At 39.6% G+C, this 12,454-nt stretch overlaps 2 protein-coding genes across 2 annotated transcripts; both read right to left on the reverse strand.

Moving 5' to 3' along the window:
- Nucleotides 1–29: 29 nt before the first annotated feature.
- On the reverse strand, nt 30–12,035 carry LOC143428139 (dnaJ homolog subfamily C member 9). The gene is made up of 4 exons (XM_076902851.1): nt 11,822–12,035; nt 11,392–11,706; nt 10,893–11,059; nt 30–1,130 (listed from the first exon to the last, which is right to left on the reverse strand). Exons 1-4 carry the CDS (start codon nt 11,913–11,915, stop codon nt 873–875), a joined length of 834 nt encoding a protein of 277 aa, XP_076758966.1. The 5' UTR covers nt 11,916–12,035; the 3' UTR covers nt 30–872.
- LOC143428110 (uncharacterized) lies at nt 7,998–10,134 on the reverse strand. Its single transcript, XM_076902792.1, has one exon. The coding sequence runs from the start codon at nt 9,919–9,921 to the stop codon at nt 8,266–8,268; it is 1,656 nt and encodes a 551-aa protein (XP_076758907.1). The 5' UTR covers nt 9,922–10,134; the 3' UTR covers nt 7,998–8,265.
- Nucleotides 12,036–12,454: the final 419 nt, after the last annotated feature.

Consider the following 12,454-nt stretch of genomic DNA (forward strand, 5'->3'; position numbering starts at 1 on the left):
CACCTGTCGTAGGTTCGACGCAGAACGTGTTACCATTGTACGAGAAGAATTCTTTTATTGTAAATACCGATTGTCGTAATAGAAGTGGTTATTTGAAAATGAATTTGATGATTCACAATTAAAACCTATAATCAAACTTTCTCGTATATCCGAAATTGTATACTTGCTTGACTATTAAGATGACGTCACATCTTTTCTCCCCTCGTTCTTTCTTTATTACCAGTCACTCAAGTGTATTCCACACATATTAATCGTAGTAAAGTTATAGAAAAGCTATGTCTTCTCCGATTTCAATGATTTTCAAATATGTCATAGAAATCAACATTTTTAAACAATCGGTGGTTAGTCGTATTCTCTGAAATATTCGCAAAGGAACTATCGATACCACTGGCTACATTGAATTCTCTTTAGTGCAAGGTCATACTAGCGTTATAATGATGGACACCATAATGGAAGCTGGTATAACGTTACATTGTTCTATATTGGAATGGTTACACTTTTTAGAACGGATGTTGCTCGTGTGACCCATCGTACATAAAACAATGTAACACTACGCACGTTGCCAGTGTCCGTCGCGGCGTCCGTTACTTCGATACTCGTGCGACCTTAGCCTAAAGAGAGTTCAATGTAATGGTAACGACAGTTATTTGCGAATATCTCAGGGAATTACATGTGCAACGAGAAGTCGTTCGAAATGTCGATCTCTGCAACGTATTTAAAAATCGTCGAAATCGGACAGGGGGTAGTTTTCGCGCAACTTCACCCTTATTGTTTCAGTAATAAAGTCGGCTGTACTTAAAATTTATAACGCGCGGACATTATAACGTGGCATTCTAACGCGGAAGGAGAATTCGTGCGTAAATTGTACTCTTCTACACCTTCTTCTTTGTTTTCCTCGTACTTTTCACGGTCTTCGCGGCTCTAGCGGGCGAGCGTTTTTTCTTCGTCGACTTCTCTGACATCTTCGCGTATTTGTCGATCAGAGAGTCGAAAAAATTGTCGGACTGACTTGCACGAGCTTCGTTACGGCTTTGGATCGCCAACGCCAGATTGTTCGCAGCTGCGTTTTCCTCGTTCTCGATCTTTAGCATCTTCTCCAGACGTTCAGCCTCCTGTGCTTCTTTGGCCCACTGGAAATAAAAATGAGGGTTAGTAACTGCCCCTGAAACACACGATTCTGCTTTACTTCGTATGAAAAAAAAGTAAATGATTAAAAGGTTTGATTTTATCCCAAACGAATGAACTGAAAAATTCACCCTCGATCGACGGTCTTCGACGAGGTCCTACCTTGTATCACCCCTCCATATATTAACTCGAAATCTGTTCTTTCGAAATGGCATCTTTGTGAGACTGTCTATTTGATGGATACCAAAAATGGTCATCTCACAACGAAACCATCGTACAGTCCCTCCATAATGAAAGAATCTCTTGAGTTGTCATTCTGGGCACGCGATATGAATATTTAATTAGAATTCCATTGCAAAACTGTAACATATGCTTCGAAAGGGTTGTCACGTCTATTACTAAGTGATACGATCATATAGATCATAATAATACCCACTGTGGGCTTACTAATACGAATGTACGCTTAGATATAGGGTTACTCTACTGTGGACCTAGAAGAAGTCTCCCAAACGAATGGCTTTGATTTTGTCCAAGCCTTCTCGATCCTTTACGTCATACTAGTTCTTCATTTAAATTGTACTTTTACTTAAAATAACGTAAACTATCAAAAATATCGTAACATCGATACATTTCACAAATATCCAACATAGTTTCCTATGATTTTCCGTCTAGCTGCGATTTCGTCGAGAGACCCCATCGGTCTTCATTAATTAGGAGCTACGCTCGTTACATTTGACTGACGCGAATAAGAAGCTCCATTAACGGGCAGCAACAGACGCGATCGAGAGATTGGTAAATCAGAGAGGCTGCGCTGGCCGCGGCCTGCGCGTTAATTAACGAAAATAATTACCACTTCACGACACGCGCAGCCCTATTTTCGAAGCACTGGCCATACGTCTATCCTCGAGATTATCGGACGGTTGCCCGTCATGCGAACAGAGGTTAATTTTAACTGGCGGGGGTCATCAAAAGTGGAAGATAATAAAAGCCTTCCCAGCTCCGCGGTCCATATAAACGGGCTCCAGGCGAAATGTGTCCGTTTCTATTTTCTACGCCACGCGAAAATTTTCCTATGGGGCGTGCGCGCTCTCTGTTCAGGGTTTCGCGGATATTCGTGTCTCGTGATGGGACGGACGCGTGATGTTTCCGTAAATTATACGTTCGATGTTGTTTGGCTAATATTTCGGGTCTGAGCCGAGAATTAGGCGTGCGGACTGAGGTAATCTGGTTACTCAGAGTCAAGAATTAGAAACGAGAACTGAGGTTGTTAGCTGTTCGACGCAGAGTTGAAGAGTCGTGGGGTTGAGAGTTGTGGTGGTGTAAGTGCGAGAAATAAAATATTAAGCTATACCTACTTCGCATCTTTTCAAGTAATTATACAATGGTGTAGGTCAGTAGAAGAATATTTCAAGTTAATAAATAGAATAATTAGTTATTTCAGTATCCCAATGCATCTGAAGGAAAATAAAGTAAACAGCTGTAGGAATGTTAGTGTTTTTATAAATATTCAGGATGTGTTATGTTTCAAACACCCACCGTTTTGATCTTCAACTCAGCGTTTCAGGAAAATGTGGGTTAAGGCTAGTTCAAGTTACATAAACATACACAGATTAGCCGAGTGGATCATTTCAATAGGAAATGTAAAATACTTGCCGTGGAAATAGAAGCTGGTCAGAAGATGGTCATGGGTGCAGTGTTAACAACGCGGTTCACAGAATCATGCATGAGGAAAACTGATATTTTCGAATCAGCGAAATTCAGAATCTTTCTGAACCTACTAATTCTATTCAAAATCAGTTTAGAATAAATAACTGCATGTACAGTGCAAAAAAAGGAAGCACAAAAATAATACCATCTACGAAGAAGGAAATGTTTCGAATTAAAAGTAAAGATTATAAAAGACACTTATGGAGCATTAAAATGTAATTAAATAATCGTGTAAAAATATAGCAAGTTTCAAAATTAATATTATGCTGTAAAAGAATGTAATCATATTAAAACAAATTTTATATTAAGATTCTTCTGAAGCTGCGATACAATAAACATTTTAAATACAGGCACAGATTGTTTCAAAGTTACACAAGTAAAATTTAGGGACCTACATTATAAAATAAAGACATGGAAGGAAGGAGTATGCGATAGTAGCATAAAGTGGATTAAATTACAAGAGCAGAAACGAAGACCAAAACCAGCACGCAGCATTACATTAATTACAAAAAAGTTGTCCAACTACCCCTTAATAAAAAGAAAAATCCCGATTCCTCGTCCTTCAAAAGATTCGGCAAACTATCGCACGTCAAACAGAGCAAAGTCAGTGCATGTACCAAAATATACGAATGGCGCCAACTGGACAGAATTTGTTTATCCAGAGAAGGAGGTGAGATCATATTAAATAAAGGCGTTCGTGGTAGCCTTGATACGCGGCTCGCGCAACCCTCATCGAAAGCAGGCGCGAGCGCCCGTCGATGATGTTCCATATTCCCAGTGACCTACTCCATAATTCGTCGCTGAGGAAATTCCGTTATTTATAATTTCTGGCAAGTATCACGATCCGATGGTCGGCCTAATGTTAGGCGATTACACAACGGCCCGCGAAATTCTCAATGCACCGATTATCGGAACTTGAGAGTCGATGAAGGAGCGCCAACCGGCTATTTCCGCATTTCGTTCGACAGAATCTTCCCCTTGAGGCAGAATGTCGTAGAAAAATTGTAAATTAAGCGCGTTATTCGCTTGGTAATTACAATTGTGCCACTCTGAAGCTAAGCTACTTGTTTATTCCTCGCTAATTTTGCTGTACTTAATGAGGCAATACGTAAGACTAAAGGGGTGTTAAAGTGATTATAATGATTAAAATTCTAGGAAGGAGAGGCACAAAAATAGTGTTCTAATTAATTGTTGGATATGTACAACAGATATTAGTAATCGTACTAGTAATTGTAATGTACGTATGTAGGTTCCCCTTGTCTGACCTAGGTGTGATTCACTTTGAAACAACCTTAGGTCGCGGAACATTTATTTTAGCCGCGTTGACATCATTGTTATATTTATTCAAATATTTGTGCAAAGAAACAAATACGCAACAGGATGATTGTTATGTAACAATCGCCGAGAGAACGTGACCGATAATAATTTCGACTTGCTGTTAGAAACGTGTAAAAGCCTTTCCTGCAACAATTTTATATTTGGCAAACAGAAGAAACTCTATCTGTTAATTTTAGTCGACGACAAAATCGAAATTCTATACACACGTATTATTGTAAATATTATAATAGATTGATACAATTGTTTGTTACGCTGGACATTTATATTTCAAGTTCAGGTTTACCCAGCTTTTCTCTGTTGTCTTGTACACGTTTCACCGACTACACATTGTTATATTTTCAGTCCTTCTGTTGCAACTTCGCGATAGAGACTAAGTGCAGTGTGACAGAGGTATTCGCTTAAGCATTCTGCTAACTACGTGATTTAAACGTCAAGCGACAAGGTGACCATTATTATTACTGACGGGAAACGAAGTGCAGATTGTGGTGTGCCAATTTCGCTACAACTATCAGATAAGAAGACACTTCGAACAGTTCGTTTATTTTGATTTGTTAATGAAATGCGTTTGCAATAATCGTCGACTAAACTGTCTTTGAATACTATGTCGCCATTTCCTCTTGAACTTTATCTTCATTTCTCTTTATCATCGTTAACTTAAACATATTTTAACTACTGCAAGCACTTTAACCGTTTGATAAGAAATCAATGTGGATTTATTGCCAAAAATAATTTTAATGGCATAGTACAATATTAAAGTCGCGTTGCGATGTATCATTCGTCACTTGTAACTGGACTATAGACATTTATGCAAAATGATTTGGTTGCAAACACGATATGGGATCGTCGTAAGTGCCACAATCTCACTCGCGATAAGTTATATATCACAGAACTACATATCTATCAAATTTGAATCATCTTCCTATAAATTTTAATTGCTTTGCCTTCAAACAAAAATTGTTATCGACTTATGTTTCACATTACCCTAGTCGTAATAAGAAATATTCGTTTTATACGATAAATAGAATATTATTCGATTAAAATTTCTTACGCTCGATCTAAAGACAAGTAGCTAACAATCACACAGAATTAACACCCATTAGAACGATGTACATACATACTAATCAAAATCAACGTATTAAATTCTTTCACCTTTCTGTTTAAAAGGAAATGAAAAAGAGGCTGATTTAGTAGCACTTACGACAACGATTTGGCTGTCAACCATGGATATCCTCTTGTCGGCTATTTGCGAACCGAAGAGGATGCCAAAACATCCCTGTCCGACGTGCGCACAAGTGCATCGCCGTGGTCCACGGAGGGACGCGCTTCCGCAACCTTGAATTACCGTGTCTCCGAGTGTCTAGAGCGAAAGACACACACATCTGGCTGGGAGCCTGGCGCTCCGGAAATCATCGAAATCACGAAATAATTTAAAATAGTCATCGGGTTCGAGGTAGACCGTCGAACGTTGCGTAACAAATTCCCTTCGCGGTCAGTCATCGCTGCGGAATTCTTCAGGAATTAACCCTAGAAATCATCTTGACCCAGTGTCATCGATACTGCGATCGTTGCTTCTTGTTTGTCAACGCGTCTGGGCTTTAAACGCTGTCTCTTTCAGTTTTCATCGTCGACACTCGAGGAAGCTGTCTCGACGTAGCGATCGATTAATAACTCTTTAATTACTGCTGTTTTGGTGACGTATGTAAGTTTGAGGAAAGGAAAGAGTCGCTGTAATGAGGTGCGTTATGGTTGAATAATAGTTAGATATTCGTTTATTTGTGATATTGCCTAATTTCTTGACGAAATGATAAATTTTTGTTTAATTTTGATATAAGTTTGAAAAGATGAATGAATTACTGTAATACTGAATGGTAGTTATATGTCTTTCTTTTTTTATTAGTTCGTCAATCGTTTCTGACAGCTCTTGTAATGTATTTTTAAGACTTCGTATGTACGTTTAGAGCGAAAATGTTAATGAATGTTGTAGTAATTGTATGTGTTGTGACTAGCTGATAGCTGGGTTATCGTTTATTGGCAGTTAGTTTAACGATAATGTTTGAGAAATTTACTTTCGAGTATCGCTAAGGTTATTTCGTATTTTTTGCAGAATCCAGTTTGCAAAATAATAAAAATATTCAACAGCAAATCGAATAAAAGTTCGTATTTCAATTTCTCTTTCTTGACGCAGTCAGGTTTATAGTTATACCTATTAGCATTTGAAGTAAATTTATTTGTAGTTTGGCTGAGGTTCATTTCAATGTCTCTATATGTGTTGATGTTCTTTATGTTCCTTTGTTTAGTTACATAACACAGTATATTAGACGTGCTGAGATAATTTCAATTGTTGGAAGACCAAATATTAGTCTTCGCTGTTGTTTACGTATATTTTCAGTGTTACTTTTGCAAATATTTATACTGTTCGTATTCTAAAAACACTGATTAATTTCACGGAGAAAAAAAGATTCATCTCCGCTAATTTCAGTGTATTCGCATTTGTTCTTTCCTCAGATATCTTAATGGAATGTCAATCTTGTCAAACTTGTCATTACGAGTAATTATAAAAACCACAAAACAAAAAGCAAAGCTCTACATTCATCGTTTTCATCAAAATAAACAGAATGATCCAAATAATCGCAGAATTATTCTTCAAAAAATCTTCGAAAATGCCTCAAAAGACAAACTAACCCAGAAACTCTTCGATAAAATTGTCAGAAAAAACAATTCTCAACTAAAGTTTACACATAATCCTTGTCGTGAGCCTATCAGAGAAGAAAGCGAAGAATGAACAAAAAATTTAATTGCAGTCCCTATTGGATGACGCAGGCAACGAATAATTTCACTGTCCTCCTTCTGAAACTACGCAAAGTGATCAGCAACGCGGTCGTTCGGAAAGCACATGTTCAGTTCGACGAAGATCAAGAGTCGACAATGGTCCCCTTGAATCGATGCCCTCGGAGCACTTCCGGCAAGGCCACTCGAAGCCTGTCCACTGTCTAGGACCGAGGCCGGGTGTGCCAATCCGTCGGAGGCCGAGGTGTGCACCTGTTGCAGCCGGGTGGGAGAACGCGCTGAAGAGGGCTGTTCTCGCGAGATCGACGTCAAACGTTGACGACATCCACGCCGATCTCGTTGGCGCAAACGCTGACAAAACACGAAACGCAGTATATCTCGATCAAACGCACGCCCGCCAAGGCCGTTGCATAACACACGCCAGCCATTAGATTGGACGACGGCATTAGTAATTATTTCATTAGCACACCGGATACATTGCATTGGCCCTCGTCGCTCGTTACGGTTTCAATTGATATTCAGCGACGCGTTGCCCGCGGAAATCGTATTTGGAGTTCCTCCTTGGCGAACAATGGACGCGTGGCGTCGCGATTCGCGTTCCTCAGAATTTATATGGCCGACGAACCGTTTAGCTCTGGAGCTTCTTAAGGGGGTTGTCGCAACTCATAACCGTAATAAAGAGAATTTGGAATTACTTTTTTTCTATGAAAACTAGTGAAATAATTGTTTATTGTCGTGAGCATAATTAAGTTCCATGACTAAAGTGCGAAGAGAACGAACTACTAAATAACAGAAGGTCAGCAAATGAAAATTTGGAGCAACCAACAGAGAACATAGTAATTAATGAAACCGATGATGTCATACCTTCTGCCAACCGTATAAATAAAATCGTAAAAATAATCATCCCAATGAATGCTCCCATAATATTCATAGCTCGCCATAGTTCACACTCGACTTTTCTCATGGCTACAAATCTAACAGTCTCGTTACTGCTGACTCTGAACACATCGGGTAACAAGATCAAAGAGTTTTGTACCTACACTGTAAATTCTGCAGGCTCTGCAGCGCTTCTGAAGAAACAGTCGCTTAGAATAGATCCCTCTAATCACAACAATAAAGTCCCCATAAAAAATAGAGAACGAGGAAACCAGCCGCACTAGTGTCACTCGATCCAATTGTACAGTTCTATCGTTCGTATTCGACGCGAATGCCCGCACAGGTCGTCGACGTACATCTCGTTCATTGTTCAAACCTCGTACAAGTGAGAAACGTTAAATTAAAAGAAGAAAACTTAGCGAAACTTTTTAGCTAAAATCCCTCCACAAAGACGTGACGCGCGGCGATCAGAAAAACGGAAACGATAACCGCGACGGGGGTGCTCGACGTCGACGACGGAGGACTCCTGTTTGGACAGTCTGGTAAAGGTTTATCGGTGGTCGTCTCGATTAGTATGATTTTTGGGGACACTTCCTCGTGTTGCGGTTGATTGCCCACCAATGGCGGCGAGTGGAGAGTGACCGGATGCTCGTAATAGGGTGGCTGGAACACGTTATCCGGCGACGGAGGGTGGATCATCGTTGGCGGCGCTGGCGGTAGAGGTTGAACGTCGCGGCCAGAGGTCGACGAATCGGCTGCTGAGTCTTGGAACTCCGGTCCTCTGCTCTCGATGGTAGATGGTAGATATTGCACGTTCGATGGCCCGGTGTTTCTCTCGAACCAATCAACCTGTGGAAGCTGTGTGCTGTGTTCCACGTCTGGTTCCACGTAAGGTGGAGTTTGAAGATCGTCTGGGCTGACTGCCAAGGGGATCGACTCGGTCGAGCTAGAGTAAGCTGATTGTTCTGTGCGAGGTTCGTCCTCGTTCTTATGGTACGGGTAGATCGGGTATTCGGGCCAGCCGGCGGTCGGTTCCGGGAATTTCGGCCAAGACCTCAAGGTCGTCGTTTCTTGGCTAACGTAGGACGTGGATTCAGGCGGTGGATAGGTCGTGGAGTCGATTGGAGCGATGGTCGCTGGAGGAACGTAAGGTCTGCTCGTGTACTGGTACATTGCACTCGTGGTTTCTAATTTGTCCTCAGGGGGAATTGTTGATGCTTTTGGAGTTACCCTCCAGTCTGGAGTGCTCTGCATTGGATGATATACTACTTCTTCGGTTGTGTAAAGCCATAGTGGTATATGGGATGCTGTCGATGCTACGGTGGGAGATTGTGTCGTCGCTGTTGGACGTAGTCGTTCACGATGAGCAGGTAATGGTGTGGTTGGTTCCTCCGTAGTGGTTTCTTCGTCGTACATATCGTACTCGAACGGAGATTCTGCTGAGATTAAGTCGGTTTCTATTCTATTCCATTCTGGATCTTTTTCGATGTCTACTCCACGGCTCTCGAGAAACATACTGACGGCATTGGGACATTTGAAGTGAGAGTTCTCAGTGAGGAATATTCTCTTCAACTCCTTCAGATTGGACAAGTCCGCAATGTTCAAGCATTCCAGTCGATTACCAGACAGTCTCATGTCGACCAGACTTGGCAGATTTTTGAACACCCCATCCTCGATAGACTCTATGCTATTGTAATTCAGGTCCAAGAACGTTAAATAATCTAAACCCTTGAACCAGGATTCTTTCACGGTGGTCAAACGATTATTGTTCAAAGTTAACTGCTGAAGGTTGTTCAAATGTTGAAAAGCTCCTGGTTCGATGTCCATTATGTTACAATGGGAGCAAACCAGCACCCAGAGGTCTGGACCGAACCTTGAGAAGGTTTCCGCGGTTATTCGTCGAATCGGCATGTTGTTGATCTTAATTTTTCCAGTCGTAACTGGAAGATCGTTCAAATCCGATATTTGACCACCTATGCAGAAGTATTCTATCATATCATCGTTTTTCACATGCCTGCACGCCCCTTGCACTCCACTGACACTTGCACACAAAACGATGAACAGAAACAGTTCAACTATCGCACCCATTTTTTCTCTGATCGTTCGTGGTTGAAAAATCTCACGGTGAATCGTACAGTTTTATGGTATAGGAAATATGTACCATTATTTAACACGCATACGTTCGAACCACTTAGAGGTTCATAGTCATTGTGGTAGGGATTTTAGCCGAAAATTCTGCAATGTCTAGCGATGTGCTAGAACCGATCTAATTGTTCTGTAGACTGAATCCTCTCTTGCGTTCCCTCTTTACTTATTTACTAGTATCCCTCCCTCCCATTCGTACGTACTACTAGTCCACCTCCTACTACTACTTCCAATCATGAAGCAGTACTATGTATTGATAAAAATAGAAAAGCTTGAAAATAGCGCGCTGCTCACTTGTTCAGCAGATCACTGAGCCGATCGATCTATAGCGGAATTAGATTGCGGGGGTGGGGGATCGTGATTAAATTTACGAGCGCATTGCCACTTGAACACACACCGGTTTTCTTTCGATACATTTCACATCGTAGCGTCAGAGAGACATTAGAAAAAATTATGTACTAATATGTTCGCTACGAAGAAGACATATGTCACCAGCATATGATTATTTGTTAAAAACGTATGTAAAGTTCGAGGATACCTCAAAAATATTTTATTATCTTATGAAAATCAAAAATTTAATATTATATTAAAATTGGAGTTGAAAGTATTATACTTATACGTGCTACATGAAATGGATTCAATTATTTCAACAAATTACAGAACGAAATAATTTAACTTTATAGATATGTATAAGTTTTAAAGACATGTGAAATTATTACTTGCAATTTTTTTAATGTTCTAATAGTGATTACTAAAATTGTATAGCTTGCAAATTTATGCTTATAAGAATATATATTGAAATCAAAGTAAAAAACTATTTATTCATTTAAGCAAAGAAATTGAATATGGTAAAAGATAGTAAGTAAAAATAAACTTTTCATAGAAAATTCTTAATGTGTAAAACTGTCACTTACCTTGCGTTTTCTGCGTTGCTTCTTCTTGTCATTCTCCTGTGTAAATGCTTTGTACTCTGGTACTTCCCCCTTTTCGATGAGTCCTTCGATAATATCGTGCAGCCTTGGTTCATCTTCGCAATTGGCGAAAGGAACGGTTTCTAGGATGTAGTCCATATCTCCTTTGCCTGTTAACAAAAATAATATCCATCTAAAAATGTCAGACGTCTAACCCACATAATATGAACTATTGCAACTAACTACAAAAAGATAGCTAAAAGATATCTGTATTCACTAATTCATTATTTTACAATGTTATAATAGACATAACGTCATTAGTTGAAAGAATTATCATAATTCACTTTTAAAATGTCTACATGCATAACTGATTGCCATTAATCGAACGAATGTAATTCCATTAAAAGATTGCAACATGCTATGCACTACAAATACACAACATATGTGTGGCTTGAATTATAGTTATATGACTATAGAATATTGTTATATTAAATATACATACTGTCCATGTAGGCACGCTTCAAGTCTTTAATCTCAACCTCTGAGCCTTTGTAATTTTTCTCATAATTGTTTATATCTTCGACAGAGATCTTCTTGAACAGCGACTTCCAATAATCGGCCCAATTTCTCATCATAACCTCCTCACTTTCCTCGTCATATTCGCCGGATTGATCGTAAATCTTGCGTTTCTCATTGTCACTAAGAATCGAATGAATTCGTCCCAGTACCTTGAATTTTTCTGTCGCTTCCGCCTTGATGTTTTCCTCGACACGATCGGGATGTATAAGCAGTGACAATTGATGGTACGCTTTTTTCACTAATGAAACAACGAAACAATCCATTATTAGTCGACATTTAAACGTTGTAATCAATTTTTACATCGCATATTTGAACATTGAAAGCTGCGATTCATCGAGAAAGGTTATGTGTACCTTGTTTGTCGTTGGCAGTTCTTGGTATCTTTAACACTTCGTAGAAATCACGAGCACCGAAATACTGTTCACAGAGGTCTAATAAACTTGTCATGATTTTAATCTTTTGTTAAAGGCTAATAAGTTTTGTTCAAATGATTACACCGAGTGACAGAGGTACGACGCACCTTTTCGCGCTTATTTCCTGTTACGTAGATTCAAACACCGATGCGCAGAGAGCGACATCTGTAACCCTTGACATATGCGTCCGGCATTTATACTATCGAAATTCAATTATTTTCCACATAATATTCGACGCCACTAGCACGTGTAGTATCGTGTCACGCAGCACAAGTAACAACACAGTGCTCTTACTGTGACAAAGTTATGTTGACGAGATGTACATTTCAATAGTTTTATTGTAATTTACTGCATACTTCAGTAGTTTTATTGTAATTTGTTGTATACTTCTCGCTTTAGAGGTAAGAGAGAGAAAGATATATAAGAAAGCTATAGGAAAGAGTGAGACAGATGCTATCCACCTTACTCGAGAATCCATGGCATCATCTCTTGGAGGAGCTCTGAAATTGGTCGAGCATTCGTTTCAGTACTCTCCACAGAGATGCGCTAGTAGTTCTTGAATAGTTTACTTCG

This window comes from Xylocopa sonorina, chromosome 10 (genome assembly GCF_050948175.1).
Source record: "Xylocopa sonorina isolate GNS202 chromosome 10, iyXylSono1_principal, whole genome shotgun sequence".
NCBI lineage: Eukaryota > Metazoa > Arthropoda > Insecta > Hymenoptera > Apidae > Xylocopa > Xylocopa sonorina.

What these genes read in the sequence shown, in the direction of transcription:
- LOC143428139 (XM_076902851.1), bottom strand. Translation starts at nt 11,915, where the DNA reads ATGACAAGTTTATTAGACCTCTGTGAACAGTATTTCGGTGCTCGTGAT. An exon ending in AACTGCCAACGACAAACAAG is followed by an intron (nt 11,707 to 11,821) that starts GTACACATAACC and finishes TTGTTTCATTAG; the next exon opens with TGAAAAAAGCGTACCATCAA. An exon ending in AGCAACGCAGAAAACGCAAG is followed by an intron (nt 1,131 to 10,892) that starts GTAAGTGACAGT and finishes TTTTATTTCCAG; the next exon opens with TGGGCCAAAGAAGCACAGGA.
- LOC143428110 (XM_076902792.1), bottom strand. Translation starts at nt 9,921, where the DNA reads ATGGGTGCGATAGTTGAACTGTTTCTGTTCATCGTTTTGTGTGCAAGT.